This window comes from Triturus cristatus, chromosome 11 (assembly GCF_964204655.1).
Source record: "Triturus cristatus chromosome 11, aTriCri1.1, whole genome shotgun sequence".
Classification (NCBI taxonomy): domain Eukaryota; kingdom Metazoa; phylum Chordata; class Amphibia; order Caudata; family Salamandridae; genus Triturus; species Triturus cristatus.
In genome coordinates this window covers 278,674,607-278,698,714 of record NC_140594.1, presented here as the reverse complement: position 1 = coordinate 278,698,714, position 24,108 = coordinate 278,674,607, and the positions used below count along the sequence as shown (strand labels likewise).

The window sequence follows — 24,108 nt, the reverse complement described above, 5'->3', positions numbered from 1 at the left end:
TGTTGTAGGATTAGTTTGCATACCATCCTCCAGTGGGTATAGCTATGGTATTTATTTCAAAAGTTAAGGAATCTGGGACTAAATGTCTCTATCAGATGTACAAGTTACTTACCTTCGGTAACGTCATATCTGGTAGAGACACAGTCTAGCCGCAGATTCCTTAGCGCCCTGCCCATCCTACCCGCTCTGCGAAATACCAATGAGACGAGGGGTTATACCTTGTATCAATTCTGGTTTGTACACCAGCGCTCACTGTCTCACGTAATGGTGACTCAACAAACATTTTGTTGTTGTTTCATGGGTCTTATATTGATATGGCCTTACCACTCACTTCCATTGGTGAGTGGTCTGTAGAGTGGAGGGTGTTCCCCTTTTTAAGGATGGTTCTGCTTCAGGCTTTCACTTAGCCTAAGTATCGTTGATTAATGTAGGGTTTTTACCGTAAACCCTTTGGATCGTATTGGCATACCATTTCATGTTGTTCATAATTGGTGTTTTTTAAATGATTTTGATCATTTTTTGGACATAGTGTTTCCACAGCCAGTTTCTAGAGTGGTTCCAATGTTCTGGCACAGACGTTTTCACATAAGAAACTGTCTGTGCGCCAGAGGGTGTTTATATGGCTCCACGGACGTCATGACCAGAGTCAACGTCATCACGAAGCCATGTGACACCGTTCCTCGGTGCGCAGAGGTACTACAAAAGAAATTTTGGATCCAGACTGGCGCCTGGGAAGAATTCAAAAGTTAAGCAATCTGAGAGGGGAGATCCGCAAGCTGGAATTAAGAGGAACTACTAGTGTTATGACATGTTTTTTACAGCAGACTTTGTAAAACATCGAAATTGTATGTAACCCAATTCATGAACACAATTCTAGCTGATTATTGTTTAATAAAAAATAATTAAAAATGGCTGCTGCAGTGCAAGCATCAGCTCACACAGAGGACTGGGCAGAACCTGCAAGCTTGCCTTAAATACTGAACATGTGCAGCACTGTAAAGCCAGCGTTCCCCATACTCATTCAATAAGTACTGTACTGGCCATCAAAAGAGCAAGCCTCCCTCAATTCCAATTCCAATTGACAAGTACGTCACCGGCGAACATCACTGCAAATTGTGTCATCTCCAAGATGTAGGTGTAACATTAGTGAGCACCAATTTAACTTTGACACACACAAATAAAAGGCACCGAACAGGTAGCATAAGAGTAAGAATCCCCAGTAGTGTGAGTTTCACTCAGACAAAATCAACACAGGTGCAGCAGAGACAGCACCAATGCAAGCTTTACTTGCCCAACTGATCAAAGGTGGAAGAGCATTTCAAGCTCCATGCCTAAAGTCCTTTGCCCTGCCCCTGGGTATACTGCATTCACCCAACCCCACCACCAGCCCACAAAAGAAGATCTCTTCATACTCTGCTGGGTAACACATTTGCTTAGTATGCTTATTCCTATGAATGTCACTGTTAGTAGCACGGAAGAGTTGGTGTTAAAGCCTAAATAAAGCCCTGAAGATCCACTTCCATCCTGTCCTGCTGTCCTCGGTGCAGCCCAGTAATGATATGAAGAAAGGGGTGAGCTGGAAGTACCTGCGAGCCCTGTATTCGGAAAGGACGATTTCCACCCAAGACAGGCATTTCATCTCCCCACATAAGGAAACGAAGCATAGTATAAATGCTCCTGGACAATACAGCATAATATATTCACAGTGCTCTGGTGACTCTCAGCTTACACTCAAACTCAAAGGTCGAATGAGGTGACAAAACAGAGGACGGGAAGAAATACCAACTTAATGATACAGAACAGGACTGACTTTACAGATTTTTTTTATCTCTCAGTGAGACAGCTATACTTTTAAATTTCTTGAGAGCTTATGAGTGATGCCTATGACCTGCCTGAAACATCGCTGGAGCAGGTAACATCAAACATGGATTAGTGTTGGTTGTGCCGAGCTTGTACGCTTAGGTTCCCTTTTGTTTATTGCGTGACAAGATGCCTGTCGTTATACTATATACCGTTGCGCCATGTGGCACGCTGCAATGTCTACCAGTTCAGTATGATAAATAATCAAAATCCTCTACAAACACAAGTGCTCAGAACATTTCAATATTCACTAGATAGTGGTAGTACTCATCATGGGCCCAAACCCCGACACCTGGAACGACACCTGGTGGCCCTCCGCCCTCGGAAACCCGCCCACGCATGCAACCTGGGAATCATCCAGGACTCTGAGCTAAAAATGGACCGCCAGATCAACTCCATCTCGTCCTCCTGCTTCCACACCCTCCGCCTCCTATGTAAGACCTTCAAATGGATCCCCCTCGAACACAGAAAGACCATCACTCATGCTCTGTTCACCAGCAGACTCGACTACGGCAACGCACTCTACGCTGGAATAAACAAAAACCTCACAAGCAAGCTACAGAACATCCAGAACGCCGCCGCAAGACTGGTCCTCAACCTGCCAAGACACTGCCACATTTCCTAGCACCTGCGCATACTCCACTGGCTCCCGATCAAGGCAAGAGTCACCTTCAAGATTGCTCACCCACGCACACAAGGCCCTCCACGACACCGGGCCAGCATACCTGACTGAACAGCCACCTCAAATTCCACGCACCCCAAAGGACCTTACGATCTGCCCAGCTCTCCTACGCCGTGGTCCCTCGCACCAGAAGAACCAGATCGGGAGGCCACTCCTTCTCCTCCTTCGTGGCCAAAGCCTAGAACGCCCTTCCGCTCCACCTCAGGCATTCAACATCGCTTCCCATCTTCACAAGGAACCTCAAAACCTGGCTCTTCGACGGACCCCCTCCTTGATGGACTAGAACCTGCACCCGTCCCCCAGCGCCTTGAGACCCTTAAGGGTGATAAGTCGGACTTAACGAACGCCTGATTGATTAATAGCATTCTATTTACTCTTAGCAAGATGTTAGAATGATTTAAATTTGACTTTGTTAGCATTTCAAAAACAATAGGGGTCAAACTTTATTTTAATGCATTATAATTAATAACATATGACAAATAATCAATGTTAGAACCAAGGGAAGCCAATTATTTCAAATCCTTCTTGCAACATTCTAGTTTATTTAAAGCATTTGTTTGTCACTGAATGTGCCATGCTTGTATAATCACCGCCAAGGAGCGCACACAGTGCTGTACATGAGCATGCGCTCTATGCACCCATCACCCTCAGTATTTGTAAGAGATGTAAATATGCACCAGCTCTTGGTGTCTTCAACGGTGCCCCCAGGGGTGCTTCACTCAAGTTTTTCGCACATATCTGACTTGGACCTCCTAGCGCAGAGTGTATGGGATCCTGTTGTGCCCACAGGAGCTATGTTAGAGCACTAAAGGAATCAGCTGATGCAGATGTCCCCTTCTACCTCTGAGCCCCAGTGACACTGTACCCATTTGGATTTAGAAACACACCAGTCTTGCCTCCCTCAATTGATTTCAGTGTTTCATATTAGCCAAATTGCATTGCTACCTTTCCTAAATCCATCTACGATAACTTCATCGACCTCTATGACAACTTCATCGACCATCCACCAGGCACCACAGACGCCCCCCCCCCCCCCCGAAACACCAGCCAGCACACCATCTCCAACTGGACAACGATCACGGGCGAAGACACCTCCTCGACCATGAAAAGCATCCACTCGCAGGCCCCCCTCACATCTACCACAGAGCCACGGCCGCCATAGCACCCGAACTTCAACGCACCATCAACACCACCTTCAAAACAGGCACCTTCCCAGAGGACTGGAAGCGCGCAGAAGTCAGACCTCTGCTCAAGAAGCCCACAGCTGACCCCACCGACCTCAAGAACTATCGGACCATCTCGTTCTTCCTCTTCGCAGCCAAAGTTGCAGAGAAAACAGTCAACAGGAAACTGACACGATTCATTGAAGAGAACGCAGTCCTCGACCCGTCCCAATCCGGATTCCGAAGCAACCACAGCACAGAGACCGCCCTACTTGCCACCACAGATGACATCCGCACCCTCCTAGACCAAGGCTACTCACGCAGCCCTCATCCTACTCCACCTATCAGCGGCCTTTGACACCGTCTCCCACCGCACACTAGGCGCTAGACTACATGATGCAGGCATACAAGGAACAGCCCTGGACTGGATCCGATTATTCCTCACCGAAAGAAGCCAAAGGATCAGACTCCCACCCTTCCTCTCCGACCCCCCCCCCCCCCGAAAACCACCTGCGGAGTCCCACAGGATACATCCCTGAGCCCCACCCTCTTCAACATCTACATGGCCCCCCACGCAGCCATCGTCCAACAGCACGGCCTCAAAATCGTATCCTACACCGACACCCAGCTCATCCTCTCCCTCACCAAAGACCCCACCACTGCCAAACTCAACTTCCAGAGAGGAATGCAAGGCATCACAGTCTGGATGACAACAGCTGCCTGAAGCTCAACGCCGAGAAGACATAAGTCCTCGTCCTCGGTACGACCCCTTCTGCATGTGACAGCACCTGGTGGCCGACCGCCCTCGGAAGCCCACCTATCCCCTCAGACCTCTGCATCGTACTCGACTCATCACTCACCATGAACCGACAGGTTCATGGTGAGTGCTTCAACACTCTGCAAGACCTTCAAGTGGATCCCCCCTGAGTCAAGGTAGACCGTCACACACCGACTCATCACCAGCAGACTGGACTATGGAAACGCACTCTACGCCGGCTTCAACAAGTCCCTACTCTGCAAACTCCAGACAATACAGAACACTGCCGCCAGACTCGTCCTTGGCATCACCCGACACGAACACATCAGTCAACACCTACGAAGTCTCCACTGGCTCCCCCGTGGAGAAAAGAATCACTCTCAAAATCCTCACTCACGCCTACAAATGCCTACACAACAACTGACCCAAATACCTCAACAACAGAATCAACTTTCAAGTTCCCAAAAGAAACCTCCGATCTTCCAACCTCGCACTGGCCGAAACCCCGTGCATCGCCAGAGCAGGCGGAAGATCCTCCTCTCACGTTGCAGCGAAGACCTGGAACGAGCTACCGGCAGACATCAGACGCGTCCCCGCCCTGAACACCTTCAGGAAGACCCTCAAGACCTGGCTCTTCAGCTAAACAGATCTTCGGACTCCCCCCCCCCCCCCCTCCCCCTCCCCCCCCTTAGTGCCTTGAGACTCTCACAGGTGAGCAGCGCGCTTACAATTCCCTGATTGATTGATTGATTGATTGATTGATGAACACCAACAGTAAAAAATAACTTGCATACCCTTGGTTGGCTCAAAGATACTGTCTAGACAAAAGAAAACCATCTGCACATGAATTAAGACATTCAGACAGTTCTCTTTTTGGAATTTCTCATCTATTGTTCTTTCTTAAGAAAAGACAATAAGTCCATCACAGGGAGACCTAGAGCTCTGGAGACTAGATAGACTAATACAGCCACTGTGACCTTATGGCCACAGGTTCGAATTCAGGCAGGTCCACTCAGCCTTCCTTCCTTTAGGAGTTGATAACAATAAGTACCATTTAGTTGGGTAATCATAAACACCTGTTATTTAGCATCGAGATGTTCCAAGCAGCTATTGCAAACTTACAAGGAAAACAAACCAGTTACCTGGAGATCACCTCATACTTTGGGAAGGTATTGCTGCCTAGATTTCAGTGACACCAGAACAGATACAAAAGTATGTTAAGAAAATCTACAGAATATTTTTGTTAATCGTGATTTTATAGGCAGTTTCTCTTTGCCCCTGGATATGGATAAAGATTCTCTATAGAGCTTCACATTTTTCTTCGTTGGCTGGTAATGTATTAAAGACAGTTTGCTCCTCGACTCAGCATATGTATTCAAATGTTAATTTGTGAGCTTTAGAATTTCTCTTCATTGAATGTTATCCTGGACTTTTACGTATTTTTTCTTGTTTCTTTAGATAATTGGAAGGAAGCTTTACTGAAGTACATCGCCCCTGAGAATCTTCCTGTATACTATGGTGGGTCCCTCACTGATCCAGATGGGGACCCGAAGTGTAAATCTAAGGTAAGGAATTGATCCCTCTTGATAACTTCCTGAACTATTTGCTGTGCTCACGCTGCTCCTTTAGTCTGTAATATCAGTTCATTTCTTTAAGCAAGTAAATAAAGTGGGTGAGCCTTTCATCGTCATTAGTATTGAATTCTTCTAATTTGGTGGTATGTGTTTGAACCCTTTCTAGTTATCTAAAATTGTCTTTCAGGGGTGGCATTCAAAATGAAACATTTTCTGAATGTAAAGGCTCTCAGGTTGAAACAAAATTGGAAGTATGTCCCAGTTGACAACAATATTCTACTTCTCAGAAGCCAATTGAAGGTTGGTTAGTCCTCAAATCCACATCCTATGACCATTTTTGATCTCCCCCTTCCTTCTGCATTGGCAGAAAACTCTGCTGTTCAGGATTCCGACACTGTTCTCCTTGGACCATACATTCCTTTCATGTGCCCACCCTGCTGTATGAAGAAAAGCTAGAAATATGTGCCATGCTCTGACTAACCTTTCATTGAATTCCTCAGTTTAGTGGAAAGAGATGAGTCCACAGGGAGCACCCGGTCTTCTGTGCGCTCCTCCACTTGAAAAGTATGAGTCTAAGCAGCCCGTTCATGAGATGCAGGACCTTGGAATTTGGTACCCATGGCATATTAACCCTGCATGCTAGCATATTCCCAGTACTAGTAGAGACCTTATTGGAATATTAGTCTTTGGAAATCAGATTTAGCTGTAACTGGCCTCCTCCTGAACAATCACCTGTCACCAGTCATTGGAGACCCGATGGCCCCATTATCTCAGCCTTGGACTATGGCTTTGGAAATCCGACCTTTTGTGCTAGGGAGGCATCTTTTTTTATCTGGATGGAAATTCCAGTTCCCATTTTTGGTGGTGGATTTTAGTTTTAGTGCTTTGTGAAGTTATTGCTAGCTTTCTAGTATCCCTTGGTTTTTTATCAAATTTAGTTGTTTAGTTGTCCTTGCACTCCAGGCAGCCTATAAGCTATGATAAACAAATGATGTATCATAGCAGACATTGATGCAGACATTGATGCAGATGTAGATGCAGTGTAACATTCCTTTGGCACTCTTGTTCTACTGATTCTCAGCTTTAGAAAAAGCCATAGAAAGCCAACAGATACGGAAGGGATACCGAGAGCCTCCACAAGATATCTTTCTTCCTAAGTGTCCAATATAATAATGAGAGCAAATGAAGCAGTAAGTCTAAAAGAGGTTTTTGAGACCATTCCCAAAATGACTGTACCATCAACCTAAAATGTGCTGATCTTTACTAGCCGAGTGCACTTTTCCAAGAATCTGTCTACATTGGAAGCATAGTGTTGTAACACACCCAGTCTTCCTTTTAAAACCATCATCAAACCGAGTAATACTACCATCAAAGGCAAGAACATTCGCATCATTGGCTTCAAGACGTTTATCTTTCTGATGAAGCTGAAAAATTATTTGTGAATGATGGTAAATTGTGATCTGGAATCCAAAATCATTTTCTATATCATTAACATAGCTCATAAGGTTTCTCATCTTCCCCAATAATAAACTGCAGATTGTTGGTAACACCTTGAAATACTTACCCACTTCCTTCTTCAACCACACTCCATACCAAGTTCGTTGAACTATCTTTGGACATGTCACATTTATACACAATAATAACTTTCTCTCAGACACTGGTGTACACATTTGCAAAGTGGTTTATTTTGTTGCATTTAAAACACTCTGTTTAATGCTTGGGAATTCTTACTAGAACTTCAGTGATTCCTAGAACCTCACGTGTAACAAATACTCTTTTTGGTTTTTTTTTTATTCTCCTTCTCACTCCTTTTCCTTCATCAAGTCAGACTGATTTTCATTACTCTGCTTACTGCTGCATACTGTAACTTTAACCACGCATGGCTTTTCCTGTGTTGCTGTACATAAATTGCCAAGTGCAAACTTCAGAAGGATGAAAGATGGATTTTAAATGATGCATCCCCATTTATCCTGTGATATCCTGGGTAATGTCTTTCTCTCTCTTTCTCTTTGCTTCTGTCCCCTTACTTGTTAAAAATTAAGAGCACATAAGAAGTGAATTGTGTTCCTATGCAGTTAGTCTCCCAAAGTGCATGTGTATTGTGCGTGTGTATTAATCGATCACTTCCTCTCTTAGATAAACTATGGTGGGGACATCCCAAAGAAGTACTATGTGCGGGATCAGGTCAACCTGAAGTATGAGCATGCAATTACCGTTAACCGTGGCTCCTCCGAGCAGCTGGAGTATGAGATCCTCTTCCCTTGCTGTGTCCTCAGGTAGGCAATTGCAAATAAGCAGGGAAGCTCGGCTTTCAAGAACATGCTACCCACATCTCTGAGGGAAAAGGGACCAACTTGTGATGAATCTCGATGTGAGATGTGTTATACACTAATTGTGCCTGTACGCTTTACAATAGTAAACTTGCGCATCACATAACCAAAATATCGAACCATATTGCAATGTAGCTCCAAAAAATCTTGACAATTTCTAATTCCGGAGTTTCTAAAAGGAATATACACACATATACATAAATGTTTCGAACTGTTCCTAAAAGTATGAAAATAATGGGAGGCGATGGAATGTCAGGGAAACAATGCCCCGATTACAATGCCAGTCGGACGCGCGCCCGACCGACATAGTCTTGGAATGGAAACCGAGCGACTAGTAGTCGGCGGTTCCATCTGACAAATTAGGATGTGACCGCCCATGAGGCAGTCGGAAACATACATTTTTCCATTGCAGCTTGTCCTGTGGCCGAAAAACGGCCGCAGCACAAGCTGCATTTAAAAAATGGATGTTTGGAAACATCCATGCACCGTGTGCCAGGCACCATGTGGTGCCTGGCCCATGGGGTATGGATGTTTGGGGGGCACCACAGGTGACCCCTAGGCCTCATAGCGGAGGCCCTGCTAGGAGTCCCCAAAGTCCGTTTACAACTGCCTTTCAATGGCGGTTGGACCACCATTGAAAAGCTGTATGAAAGGGACATCGTAATCCCTATGGCATATCCTGAACAGGCACTACCCTATTGTAGGATATTACATTTCCTTTATGCGTCGGTCGGTTCCTCTGCCCGCTGCCTCCAACCGCCGCACATCATAATGTGGCAGTCGGACTGTGGCACCCAATGTAGGTCAGACCGTCGGTTGCGATCCGATTGACCCTACACAATGAGGCCCTTGTATGGGGAATGCTAGAACTCCACAGCAAACAGCTGGTCTGTAGAGACTTGCAGAAGGATATGCATGGATGCCCAGCAAGGACAGAAATTGCCCAAAAAGGTCCGTTTTTTAATCCTTGTGGGATGGAGTTTTGCAGTCAATGTAAACCATGTTGGACCGTGCTGTGGTCCTGCTGTTAGGCTGGGGAGATGTATTAATGTTGCTGCTTCAAGATCTAAGAGTTCAGATACTAGCCCAGCCTCAGAGCTTCTGGTGTATAGAAGTTTAAATGTAGTGCCATTAAAAATATAAAAGAAAATTAATTTGTAAAGATTTACTGTAAATGTTACCTGGGACTCAGTGGAACGTATAAGAAAAGAAGGGCGACTATTAGCCAGTAGTTTTGTAGGTACAAAATAAGAGCCACTCTGCTCCAAAAACTGATAGTCAAAAGTAATTTGTCTTTTGTTGATTTTTTTTTTTTTAGTAGTTTGAATGGACTTGAAAAGGGAGCCGATGCTCTGAGCCTTTACGTAGCTATACCAAGATTAGCCAGTTGGCTCACAAGTAGACCTTTATCTAACATCAACACGGTGTCAGCCACTGCATAGACATCTAACGATTAAATGATGCAAGGTTGGATAAAGTTCAATATTAGAGCTTAAGGGAAGCTGAGTTTCCACCGACATCTCATACAAGATGCCCCCCTTCGCCGCAGTCGTTCAAAGGGCCGTGAAAAGAACTTGCAAGGACTGTCATGCTGTCTTTAGATAGAAAAGAACATTTCCTACAGGGCTGCTTGGCATGAGAGACATTGAAAAATTGAGCTATACCAAAATCCTTAGAGGATTTTGGTATAGCTCACAGTCACCTGAGCTCCACATCAAATGTCAGGATGAAGATGAGGAAGATCAGTATTGCCAGGATTATTGCGCAGGGGATGAGCAGGCTGAAAAATATCATCAAGAATATTTCAATTATTCACACCACCAATCTATCCAAATGTCCTTGTCGCTAGTGAACAACTTGCAACACATGCTGCAAGATTATTATCTCCGATTTCCAGGACCAACTGGCAACAACCATTCATTCCACAGCATTCTCCTCCACTTCGGACAACACATACAACTGCATCAAGGCCGATCACGCCTCCGTCTACTCCACAGGTTTCTTTTTTGATAGCACATGACCCTGCTGATGATCACATTTCTACAGGTGAGGAGAGAGAAGAAGGCAAAATTAGAGACACTGCATCACTCCCGAATGAAAGGGATGATTACTTAGTACCACCTCCCCCTCAACGCCCGTCAGCTGTAGATTCTCTGCCGGAAGATATCGGCGGATTCCACAATTTGATGGAAAGAGCTGCCAAAAGATTTGATTTTCCGTTATTATCCAAGAAAGTGGATTGCTTCCTTTATGATTTTAGTAACACACTAAAAATCTATTTGATCCATCCCTATCATTGATTTTATTGGGCAAGAAAGCCTAAAAATAATAAACTCCGGCGACAGTCTCAGTAGTCATTCCCAAACTAGATAAAAAAAATATAAAGCCCTTAAACTCTCCTGCATGCCTAATTACCTGATTAAAACCAGATTCCGTGGTTTCACAGGCAGCACTACGCCCCTCCAAAAACTCATCGACTCCAATCTCGGCACCTCCCGAAAAAGATGGTCGCAAACCTGACAATATTTGCAAGCAATTATCATCTACAGCGGCCACCACAGTCAAGGTTGCCAACTCTCTTGTAATACTTGCACACTACTACCGCCAGATGTGGTCAGACCTTTCCACGTACATCGACCTGTTACCTGAGGACAGTAAAGTGGAAGCCTAAAATATACTACAAGAAGGAGAGAGAACCTAGGCAGAGATCATAGATTGTGCCATTGATACCTCAAACACTGGTTTCAGGTAGCTTGGAAGAGCAGCAGTTCTCTACAGACAAGGATGGCTCAAATCTACCTCCTTCCGCCCAGAGGTACAAACTAAAATTTTAGATTTACCCTTCGACAGGGAATCATTATTCGTTAAGCACATTACCATGTGCTTCAGTCCATTAAAGAAGATACTGACACTGCCAGATCTCTTGGGACTTTACAATTTCAAAAGCAGCCCTTTCTGGGAGCAAAGGCAACTACTTTTTTGGGGGAGGTTTTCAACCTTACAGAAACCAATATAAGCCATTGCGACATCAATATTGCCACTAAAACCAAAATCAATCACAGCAGTCTTACAGGCAACAATCGCCTGCATCATGCAAAAATTCCAGCAGAGGAAAATTTGCCTCTTGTGTAAGAGATTATAACAGGAAGCAGTGACCCTTTAGTGGTGCCGGCATCATCTACATCAGTGGTCCGTCATAGCTTCGGACAAGTGGGTAGTAGACGTCATTACATGAGGTCATACACTGGAGTTCATCCAGTGGCCTTTAAACACCCCTTCGAAAGGAACACCCCGTCTCACCTCAAACAGCTCCTCAGTGAATTGTCCATCATGTTACAAAAGGAAACAATAGAGTTAGTCCCCAAATGTCAGAGAGGAATAGGATTTTAGTCTTGTTTCTTCCTCATTCACAAGAAGTCAGGAGAATGCCGCCCCATTTTGGACCTCTGCAAATTAAACACATTCCTAAAAATGCAATCTTTCCACATGGTAACAAGCCAGGAAATTCTCCACCTCATCAATTCCGAAGATTATATGACAGCCCGGGATCTTCAGGGCGCATATTTTCATGAACCCATCCACCAAAAACACTGCAAAATTCTGAGGTTCAAGGAATCCAGCACACACTATAAGTTCACTCTCCTTCCCTTCAGACAGAAATAGGAACCTCAAATATTTACAAAGGTCCTAGCACCAGTAGCTAGCGTGTATCTCAGATAATGGAGAATCCAGGTAGTTCAATACTTGGATGACTGACTAATAAAGGCAGTAACACATCGCCAAGCTTCCGAGGGCACGTCAATCTGCCTCATGCTCTTCCGCAAACTGAGCCTTACCATCAACTATCAAAAATCACATTTACATCCCAACCGGAGTTTAACATTCTTAGGGGCATTCTTGGACGCCAGTTAACACAAGGCCTTCATTTCCAAAGACAGACAACTAATAATTCAATATCTAGCAAAAAAGATTGGCAGCAAAACTGTCCACTTCTCTCCGGACATACAAATCTCTACTCAGAATGTGTTCTTCCTGCATCCACCTCATTCCAAATGGTCATCTTCGGATGAGACCACTTCAAGAAGAATTGGACAAACAATGTAATCTGGCACAAGGTTTGTTCGAGGACATTGTTCAAATCACCCCTCTCATGTCACAAACCATGCACTGGTGGTTACTGGCATCCAGTCTCTCCAAGTGTCTTTCCTTTGTGGCGCAGATTGCAGACTATACTGTCACAACGGATGCGTCCCTGGAAGGCTGGGGTGCTCATCTTCAGGACCTTACTATCAGCGGAAGATGGCAGTCACTGCAGAAAAACATACACGTAAATCTTTTGAAGCTCAGAGCTTTCGCTTTGGCATTGAAGGCTTTTTGCCCCAAGATTGCACACTCCTCAGTCCTCATTCGAACGGACAACACCACCAGCATGATCTACTCGAACAAACAGGGAGGAACGCGCTCATTAGCACTGTTGACTCAAGTGCAACAAATCTGGACCTGGGCACTTCAACATCACATATCCCTAAAGGCAGAACATGCTCTAGGGGTATCCAACAGCCTTGCTGACTCATTAAGCAATACCAGTGTTGACTACCTCGAGAGGGAACTAGATCAGCACACTCTGGACAAACTGTTCCACCTTTGGGGCAAACCGAGGTTAGCCCTCTTAGCCACGCGAGAAAACAAGAAATGCCAGTACTTTGCAAATTGGCATCATCAAGCGGGATCTAGGGGAAATGCGCTTTTGATGAGATGGTCAGGAATATATGCTTACGCTTTTTCCTCAATCTCTCTTATACCATGGATTCTCAGGAAAATGAAATGAGAACCATGTAACATTCTCCTCATTGTCCCACGTTGGCCCAGGCAGTTCTGGCTCACAGAACTCCTTCTCCTGTCTAATCAACCTCACGTTCCACTCAAACCTATACCATTGCTACTCACCATAAATCGGACATCCCAACCCGACATCGCTGCACTTATTTGCCTGGTTACTGAGTACAATGAGTTTGCCAGGATAGATATTCATTCAGATTGCAGCCAGATCCTTGCCCAAGCAAGAGCAGAGTCCACTAACAAGACCTACAAATGCAAATGGAAATGGTTTTGCCTCTCTTGTACACAAAATAATGTTCATCCCTTCTCGTCCTCGCCAGACCAAATCCTTCTGTATCTACTCACTTAGGCTAAATCTGGATTAGCACATTCCTCCATAAGGTTTCACCTTGCAGCAGTCTCTAGATTCCGATGTGCCGGTGGGACGCCATCATTATGGTCCTCCAGGATCATTCAACAGTTTCTCAATGGCCTTTTCAGGGCATTTCTTCCAGTGAGAAAACCTCCACCATCATGGCTACTCAGTGTTGTTCTAGGCCAATTTATGAAAGCCCCACTCGAACCAATTCACAAATCTGGGTTGAAGTTCCTCACATGGAAAACAGCACTTCTGTTAGCCCTCACTTCCGCCAATAGGGTTAGTGATATCCAAGCCTTTACCATCAAGGAACCATTCAAATGTAACAAGGTAATTCTTCGAACTAACCCTCAAATGTATTCCCAAAATTCCTTCGGACTTCCATTTAAGTGAGGCTGTTGTGTTATAGACCTTCTTCCCGAATCCACAGACAATAGTGGTATAATCTTTACATTCTCTTGACATCAAGAGATGTCTCAAGTTCGAATTACACAGAAGCCGTCATATCTGCACAGGAGACCAACTATTTGTATCACACGGTAACCTCTCTCAAGGTCGCCCAGTTTCTAAACAAACTGTTGCCAGGTGGATAGTCTCTACAATCACCTTCTGCCATAGACAAGCTGGGAAGTCATTGCAAGACAAGGTTAAAGCCCATTCCACCAAGGCTGTTTCCACCTCAACAGCTCTTTTGACTGGTGTGCCCATTCAACATATCTACAGGGCTGCAACATGGTACAGCAGGCACACTTTCATAAAGCACAACTGCCTAGATGAGACAGACAAGGCAGATGCAGCTGTGGGCCACGCAGTGCTTAGACACCTATCTCAATAAGCTAAGCCTCTTCTAACTTCAATCCCACCAACCGTTTGATTATAAGTATATACGAATGCATTCATGCTGGGTTCTACATACGTTCAATGCATCCACATTGGCTATACAAGTTGAAAGGTAGTATTTTATCGATGTATGTATATAAATGTGTATGTTTATTGCTAGCTATTCTGATTCAAGCATGTGAATCTATAAAAGATCCAATTCTGGAGAAGAAAGTTGGTTACTTGCCTGTACCTGGTTCCCCAGTATTGGTTTCTTTTATAAATTCACATACGACCCACCCTCCTCCATGGAGGGACTCCCTTTACCTCTACCTCTACTATAGCACACTCGTACTCAAAAATCTGAGGAACTCTGCCTCTTTTGAGAGCATTCTAGAGGGTGCTGAAACCTGATTGGTCAAAGATTTACATTTGGCCTTTTTTTAAAAAGGGCATAGATAGACTATAGAACTATAGTTCAGTGCTATATCTGTCTCCTGTTCTTTTACACATTGCTTGTTATGATACCGAGGGACTCCTACTTCGACGGGGAATGATTCAAGCATGTGAATCTATAAAAGATACCATACTGGAGAACCACAGTTACAGGTAAGTAACAACATTTTCTTATAGACAGTTGGTAAAAAAAATACCAGGCAGACCAGAGTCTCTTATTTTAGTACTAAAATTGAAAGTGCAAGCAATTAGTCAAAAGAACGATACAAAGTAGTCAACACCCTCATGACAACACCTATTTGTATAGCAGCCCCTCTGGCTTCCACTGAGTGATGTGAAATGTTCTCCACTGCTTTTACAAATAAAGTAAAACATATCTTCCCTCCCAGAGAACACATCTCCTTGTCCAACTCCCCCAAATAACGACAGCTTAACTTACATCTTTTCCACCCCTATATTCACATGACATTTGCACCATCTTAAAGTCCATAAAATCTTGCTCACCATTAGACCCAGCTCCTCCTGATGTCCTACTAATAGCTGGTGACATCATTTTACCTACTTTATTGAAGATTCTGAACAGGTCCTTGGCATTCAGTAGTTTTCCTTCTGCATGGAAACATGCTATAGGCAGTCATCTGCTGAAGAAACCACAGGCAGACCCCCTGATGGTCTAGAACTACAGGCCAATCTCTCAGCTTCCAATTGCCAGCAAAATCTTTGAGAATCATGTTAATACATTTTTCTCTTGCTTTTTAGAACATAATTCCATCCTTCATTCCACCTAAACGGGTTTTAGACCTGGAAACCACCACTCTTGACCGGTGTGACTCAGCAGCCATGATCATGCTGGATCTCAGTGCCACTTTTGACAATTTTTCCCAATGCATCCTGGTCCAAAGATTGTGAAATGCCAGTATCACAGGCCCTGCACTTAATCGAATAGAAGTTTCCAGGTTTGCAGTGAACCTTTTCCGTCTTCTACATATCCCATTGAATGTGGAGTTCCACAGGGCTCTTCGTTAAGCCCAACCCTCTTTAAAGTATATGTCCTCACGCTGTCTAAAAGTGTACAAGAATATGGCTTCGATTTGTCTCCTATGCTGAGGATACTCAACTCGTCCTTGCACTTACACGTGAAGCTCAATGGGCACCCACAAGCCTCCTAACCTGCCTTAAGGAAGTAATTGAGAAGATGTCAGACAGCAACCTTAAACTCAACGGGGGGACAACAGAAGTGCTGATCGTTGGCAGCAATACAGCCGCAGATTTGCAAAGTAGTCTCAACTCTAATGGTCTTGAAATTGCAGATAGGTTTGCTCGAAATGTGTCCATGTCCTCAAGGCTTAAAGATTTTTACATGCACTAACCTTTTAGGTTTCATAAAGCTTCTTACCTTACATTCTTGTAACATGGTTTGTAACTTACCTTTTGTTTTTGTTAAGGGGAAGATGTAGTGTTGATTCTTTTTATCTGTTTGCTTGTCTCCTACTTTTATGTTGTAAATAGTCACATGCATGGTCTCGAACCATGTTTATTTTTGTGAATTGGATCGCTGTTGTGTTTTTTCTCCATGGTTTTCAATTCCAGGTAAGTTAGTTGGAGTTTGGAAATCATGGAAGCAGGATGTGCAGGACATGGGCTCCTTTATTTCAAATAAACGTGTACTTGAAATATCATCCTTTGACCTTCTGCCTGGTGTTTGCGCCAACTTTTGCCTCAAGAGATTATTTGCCCAGAATCACAGGATGTTGAGCTAACGCTGTGACTCAAACCTGGATCCCCAGTTCCAAAGTCAGCAGCTCTGGCCATTACACCACATTCTGTCTCCTACTGACTTAAATACGATGGCGACTGGATGGAGCATTGCTCTTTCATGATCCTAAGGTGCTGGAGAGCTGCCCATCCTTCCCTGAGACCCACTGAGGTTAAAGGAAAGCTGCAGCACCAGCTGAAGGTGTGCAGCATCGCAAGGAAGACGCCAGTGAAGCTTCATATTGACGCAGCCTGCATGCTCCTGCTGGAGGGGGTCTGGATGGGGCGCTGCGAGCGACTTGTCAGTGACAGAGGCGGACGCTTGGGGGACCTGCGCCAGAGAAATGCCAACCGCTGAACACAAGGTCATCTTCTGGACCACGGATTGCTTTGCTTCAGGAGTGTGGTAGTAGAGACACTGAGTGGAACATATTGAAACGGACGGCACAGTTGCCAGACTAGGCACCGGGGACTGAGCAACATCTAAAATAAAGCAGTGCGATATGGTGGATTCGCTTTTATGCCCACCCCACTAAAAGACCTATGTTCTTAAAGGGGTCAGCAGTGTGAGATTAAGGGTGGAGGACTTCTTTTGAATACAGAAGGTACAGCGCTACTACAACCACGAATGAGGCTGAACATGTAATTCCAGTGCTGATGATTTTTACACAGAATTTATCTGTGAATGCAACATAGAAGTAGCTGGCATGGGCTTCTGAAATAATGAACGACTCGGGTGCCTGAGAAGAGAATCCCTGATCAAAATGGACACTACTCACATGACTGAGTTCTCACTTACCAGGAATATAGATAACTGGGCCTTAGATGCCAGACATTTAACAACTGAGAGGTAATTGGTGAGTAAGTTTACCGGCTTGAGTGAAGGTGGAGCCTTATTACCTCCTCATCTGTCTTCCCGTCGAATTCCTTACACATGAGCAATTTGCCTGCGCTACAGAACCTATCACCAAGCTGAGGTCAAAATACTTCCCCCAATATGACACTGACTACCAGCATGCATAAATGGGGTAAAGTACGTCACGAAGACATCCTGTTCTTTTCATTCTGTGCTGCAGAATGATGCCTGGCGAGGTCAGAGGTAAGTTTGATCATGCTTTCATCATTACGTTTATTAATATGCTTATTTTCCATTTCCAGACTTGCGTGAGCAGTCTTTCATGTGTGAGACAGCACCGCCCTGCATTGGTCCAGGCTTTCGGGCTGCTGCGCTGAGCTTCCCTTTGCCCGTTTCGTCCCCTCCACCCTTGCAGGCGGCTTCGTTTTGATTGGGCTGCCACGATCTGTCCTTCCAGCAGTTGAGGCAAAGGAGCTCCTCAGATGATTGAGGCACTCTGCCTCGAGTGAATGGCTGCGCATTTGTGTTAGTTTATGTTGATTACGGGTGCTTCCTGCACGAGAGCTGAGTTCCTTAGAAATGGGAATGATGCAGGAAGGGCCCGTGATTTTGCACAATGAAGTATGCCTCATTCTGATGGATACATCTGCCAGTGGATTCCTCACCTTGTGAATATCCCCTGCGCCAGCAACGTTCGGAAACTTTTGTAGCAGTCCACGCCGATGGGGTCGAAGACGACGTCAGAGACACGGCTCCGCTCGCGACTCCGCTGACGTCACCGGCTCCATAAGAAGACCTCGTCGGCGTGATGACGTCCGTTCCCTTTTTTCCGCGCTGTTGACGCCAACGGATTTTGGGAATTGCTGTTGGTAGCTTTACTGTTACTTTGTTTTTCTTCTGGGTTTCCCTGTTTCTCTTCGAAGAAGATGTCGATGAAGAAGTCGGGTTTCAAGCCCTGTCGGGAATGTGGCAAACACATGTCGATCACAGATCCACATGACTACTGTGTTTGGTGTCTCTCATCCGACCACGATGTGGATGGTTGCTCTTGCTGTCGCAAGATGAGCTCCAAAGCTCTAAGCGAAAGGGAGGCAAAGCTCTTCATCGCTAAGATGAAAAAGGAAAAGAGAGGAAGAAGGAAGTCGAGATGGAGGTCACGATCGAGGTCGGCGTCGAAGTCGACTTCGGGGCATGCTTCGCGAACCAAGAAGCATAAGAAGAAGAGGAGGCATTCTTCTCATCATCACTCTGATAAGAGTTTGCCGTCGAAGTCGCCGGCTCGACGCCGAAAGGAATCCGTGTCTCCTTCACCAGTCCTGGATTCTCCTGGTCCTTCTTCTCCAGTGACTTCGCCGGCTCCGGCTACATCTCCGGTTCCGATGCCATCCCCAACGCCGGTTCCATCTCCGGCTCCGGTTTCACCTCCGGCTCCGTCTCCGGTTGAGGATCTTCAAGTCCTGGGTGAGCCTGCGACGCCGCTTATTCCACCGTCGGCGCCGGTTGGCCCGAGTCCGGTGATGCCTGACCAGTACCCTGCGTTCCCTGGACCAGGTCAGGACCCCTCGCATTATTTAAATGCTATGTACAGGGTATTCGCTAGAGCCATGTACACCACTGGTGCACCTGCGGGTCCGATGGGTCCAATGGCGTTCAATTTGGGGGTGCCGCAAGTCTATCCGCAGGCCCCTTTCATGCCGTTTTTTCCAGCGACGCCGTCTTGGCATCTACCGGCGCCGAGGACGTCGCCGCCGCTTTCATCTTCACCGGCGCCGGCTCGACCTCGTTTGACGCCGGCTGCTCCTCCGGATCCACGTTCAACACCGGTGCCGGCGCCGTCTGATTCGAACACGGCGCCGCCGACGACGCTTGTGCGGATTCGATCCAGAAGGGAAGCACAGAGAGTGGTGGATGAAAGGAGGTACCTTTTGGAAGAAGCTGAAGAGGGAGAGCTGGTTGAGTCTGATGAGGTGTTTGAGGTGTTTGAGGAGCTTAAGGAGGCTAGTGGACTGGATTTGTCTCCTGAGTGGGAAATCACTCCACCTTCAGATGAACCCTCAAAAGATGTGGCTCCGTATCATGCGGTCATCAGGAAGGCTGCGGAGCTGCTAGATCTTCCCTTGCCAACTACGGAGTTCAGATCAAATATTCTGACTGAGGTGCTGCATTCGCCCACTACAGTTTCGGAGCCTTTGTTGCCCTTTAATGAGGCCATTATTGACCCTGTATTGGAGGTATGGCGTAAGCCTTTTTCTGCTCCCGGAGTCTCTAAGACTGTCGCAAGAAGGTATAGGGCGGCTCCAGGGGATCCTGAGTTTTTAACGTCGCACCCATCGCCTGAAAGCCTGGTGGTTCAGGCGGCTTGCTCGGGTAAATCCAAGGGTGCTTTCCCTCAGGTTCCAGGGGACAGAGAAGTTAAAAAGATAGACCAGTCGGCCAAGAAGGTCTTTTCATCGGCCAGCATAGCTCTTAAGTCGACAAATGCAACTTGTCTGTTGGGACGCTATATCCATGCGCTCATGGACTCGGCAAAGAAATTGGCACCATAGCTTTCTGAGGAGGATAGAGTCGGCTTCAATGAAGTTTTGACTGATGCCCAGGCGGCAGCACGCCAAGTGATACAAAGTGGGCTGGACACGGCAGACTCAGTAGCGAGAGTCATGGGGTCTTCTGTTGCCACCAGGAGAGGTGCGTGGCTGAAGTCTCCTGAGTTCTCCCCGGATGTACAGTCGACTTTGTTGGACCTGCCATTTGATGGATCTGGTTTGTTTGGTAAGGAGGCAGATGCTGCTCTTGAACGCTTTAAGGAGAGCAAGGCTACCGCTAAGTCTTGGGGCCTTCAATCCAAGTGAAGGGGGTCTTTTAAAAGATACAGAGGCTTCGGAAGGGCAACCTTTTGTTCCTACAGACAGACCCAGCAGCAGCAGCAGCAACCGCAGCAAAGCTTTGTCCAAAGGTTACAGAGGTAGAATCAGGGGTCGCTCACGTGGCCGTCAACTCTCCTCCTCCTCTTCCTCCTCCTCCTCAGCCCCTCCCACCACCGCAAAGCAGCCCTAGATCTTCAAGCGCTGAATCAAGAAGACTGGATGGTGCCGATCGACTTGCAGGATGCGTATTTCCACATCCCCATCCTGAAGTCGCACAGGAAGTATCTCCGGTTTACGGTAGGATCGCAACATTATCAGTTTGCGGTCCTTCCGTTTGGTCTTACTACTGCACCCCGAGTCTTCACGAAGGTGATTGCAGTGGTGGCAGCCCATCTCGGAAGGTCGGTTTTCCCCTATCTGGACGACTGGCTGATAAAAGCGGAGTCGCCAGAGAAGGTGCTAAATCATCTGCAGGATACAACTCAGCTGTTTTACAAATTAGGTTTCTCGATATGCGTGCCCAAATCTCACCTGGTGCCCTCTCAGCGCAACCTGTTCATAGGTGCGGTACTGGACACTACTGTGTGTCGAGCATTCCCTCCTCCTCAAAGGATTCTCGACATACAGGAAATGATTCCTTTGTTTTACAATGGAGCGGTCGTTCCAGTTCTGAAAGTCCTTCGCCTGCTCGGTCTGTTTGCTTCCTGCATTCTGTTGGTCAACCATGCACGCTGGCACATGAGGGTGCTCCAGTGGTGCCTCTGCAGGCAGTGGTATCAGCACAAGGGAGATCTCAGGGAGTCTGTGAGGATCTCCAGAGAAGCTGCGGCGGATCTGTCTTGGTGGAGCGTGGAGGGCAATCTGTCTCAAGGAAAGCCCTTTCATCTACCTCCATCGGTGGCCACAGTGATTACGGATGCATCCACTTTAGGGTGGGGTGCTCATCTGGGGGATCTGGAGATCAAGGGTCTTTGGTCTCCAGAGGAAAGGTTGCTTCACATCAACCTTCTGGAATTGCGGGCGATTCGTTTGGCACTCAAGGCCTTCCTCCCTTCCGTCAGTCTGTTCAAGTCCTGACGGACAACACTACCGCGATGTGGTATGTCAACAAACAGGGAGGAGTGGGGTCTCTGTAGAGAGTCTCTGCGTCTATGGTCCTCGGCTCAGGACCATCAGATTTGTCTGATGGCAAATCATCTGGCCGGGGTTCTAAACGTACGTGCAGACAGTCTCAGTCGGCAGTTCTCCGCCGACCACGAGTGGAGGCTCCATCCGGAGGTGGTTCGTCACATCTTTCAAATGTGGGGAACTCATCGGGTGGACCTATTCGCCACTCACGAGAATGCTCACTGCCCGTCCTTCTGCAGTCTCCAGTATCCGATGCAGGGAGCGTTGGGGGGCGCGTTTCAGTTGAGTTGGAGCTCTCGACTCCTTTATGCGTTTCCTCCCATACCCTTGATTCCTCGGGTTCTGAGGAAGATTCACCAAGACCGGGCTCAAGTCATATTGACCGCCCCGGATTGGCCAAGAAGGGTGTGGTACACAGATCTTCACCACCTTTCCTCGTGCCCTCCGCTTCGTCTCCCTCTGAGGGCAGACCACCTCTCACAGTCGGAGGGGCAAGTTCTACACCCCCACCTCCAGAGCTTACACCTTCATGCCTGGAGATTGAACGGGGCAACCTGAATTCTTTTTCTCTCCCACCTGATGTGGTAGATGTAATTTTGTCTGCCAGACGTCATTCCACCAAATTTATATATTCCTATAGGTGGTCTAAATTTGTACTTTGGTGTGGAGAGAAGTCAATTGTTCCTTTGAAGGCTCGTCTATCTAGCATTCTACAGTTTGCCCTTTCTCTTGCTCAGCAAGGCTTTGCTGTGGCTACTGTAAAAGGATACTTTTCGGCTTTGTCGGCTTTCCTTTGCTTGCCGGATCAGCCGTCATTATTCAAATCACCTATTGTTCTTCGTTTTCTTAAGGGCCTCACTAACAGGTTTCCTCCTACTCCCTTTATTGTGCCTCAATGGGACTTAAACCTTTACTTGACTTATCTTATGGGTTCTCCCTTCGAGCCCTTACACAAGTGTCCCTTGAGATTGTTGTATTTTAAGATGTTTTTTCTCATTGCGATCACCTCGGCAAGGAGGGTAAGTGAGCTTCAAGCTCTAAGTTCAAAACCCCCGTTCTTGACCATTTATGCTGAAAGAATGGTACTCAGGACCAGGGCTGCAGGTGGTAACTCCCTTCCATCTGGGGCAGTCCATTACCCTTCCTTCCTTCTATCCTCCCCCTCACCCTTCCAAGGAGGAGGAGAGACTTCACCGCTTGGACCCTAAGATGGCAGTGAGCTTCTATCTGGACAGGACTAAAGACTTCAGAGTTGATGACCAGCTCTTCGTGGGCTTTGTTGGCTGCAGGAAAGGTCGAGCGGTGTACAAGCGCACCCTTTCCAGATGGATTGTCTTGTGCATCAAGATATGCTACTCCCTGGCTGGTAAGGAACCTCCAGAGGGTTTAAGGGCTCATTCCACTAGAGCAAAGTCTTCCACTTCTCCTTTGTCTAGGGGCGTTCCTGTGGAGGACATTTGTAGGGCGGCAACTTGGGCCTCCCTTCACACCTTCGCAAAACATTATTGCTTGGACACCGAGGTGAGGAGGGACGGACACTTTGCTCGTTCCGTCCTTCAGGACTTTCTGGTATAGAAGGGTGGACACCCTCCTCCGGGAGTGGGACTGCTGTGGGAATTCACAAGTTGAGGAATCCACTGGCAGATGTATCCATCAGAAGAACAAGTTACTTACCTTCGGTAACGCTTTTTCTGGTGGATACAGTATCTGCCTGTGGATTCCTCACAGACCCACCCGCCTCCCCGTTGTCCACCCTTGTATACCTTTAGTATATGATGGTGTTTCAAGTTATATTTATTACTGTCAAAGGCATTGTGTTGTTTCTTTTGCCTTTCTACTTATTCTCCACACTGTGTGTGTTGCTTTATATATTATGTACTGTGTATACTGTGTATATATTGCTGTCAGTCCGTCCGTGTGCCTCGAAGGCACGGAAAAAAGGGCGGAACTGACGTAATCACGCCGACGAGGTCTTCTTATGGAGCCAGTGACGTCAGCGGAGTCGCGAGCGGAGCCGTGTCTCTGTGACGTCGTCTTCGACCCCATCGGCATGGACTGCTACAAAAGTTTCCGAACGTTGCTGGCGCAGGGGATATTCACAAGATGAGGAATCCACAGGCAGATACTGTATCCACCAGAAAAAGCGTTACTGAAGGTAAGTAACTTGTTCTGTAGCTCTGCAGGGTGCCTACTATGGATACGTTATTCGTATTAATCAATGAGGCTGTTGAAGCAGCATTCAAGGCCAGGGAGTCAGAAGGGCCTCCTGATAAGTGGGAGGGGAGGTGGGGTCGTTTTGTGCAGGGAGCTGAGCTCTCTAATGTCTTCACCCATGTAAGGTGTAATCTGTGTTTTCTGCTCCTGTGGAACATGAGTTGGAGAAAGATTTTTTTTTTTACTCAATACCAGATGCTGGCTTTGATGGAACTCCAGGTCCGCTACTTGTCAGACATATCCTTCGATAATTTGTGTTCGGCTGCAGCAGCATCAGGGGCTTCTATTGCTGCATGTCGCCATATCTGGTTGCGGGCTTGGAAGATGGATGCCACCCAGAAGCCTGTCCTCTTGAAGTTGCCTTTCGAGGGTTCAAAGGTTTTAGGGCCCCGCCTTGAGCAGTCAGCTGAGAATAGGAAGCTGGTTTCTCGCGTTCACACTCCCTCCAGGGGA

The 24,108-nt window shown here is 46.6% G+C and overlaps 1 protein-coding gene across 1 annotated transcript in view; it reads left to right on the top strand.

Annotated features, from left to right (window-relative positions):
* The window catches only part of LOC146784031 (SEC14-like protein 2), a 534,640-nt gene that overhangs the window by 345,830 nt on the left and 164,702 nt on the right, over positions 1–24,108 (top strand). Inside the window, exons 9-10 of the mRNA XM_085634515.1 lie at positions 5,921–6,027; positions 8,173–8,312. Coding sequence (XP_085490641.1) covers positions 5,921–6,027; positions 8,173–8,312 — 247 coding nt within the window. The remainder of the gene's footprint in view (positions 1–5,920; positions 6,028–8,172; positions 8,313–24,108) is intronic.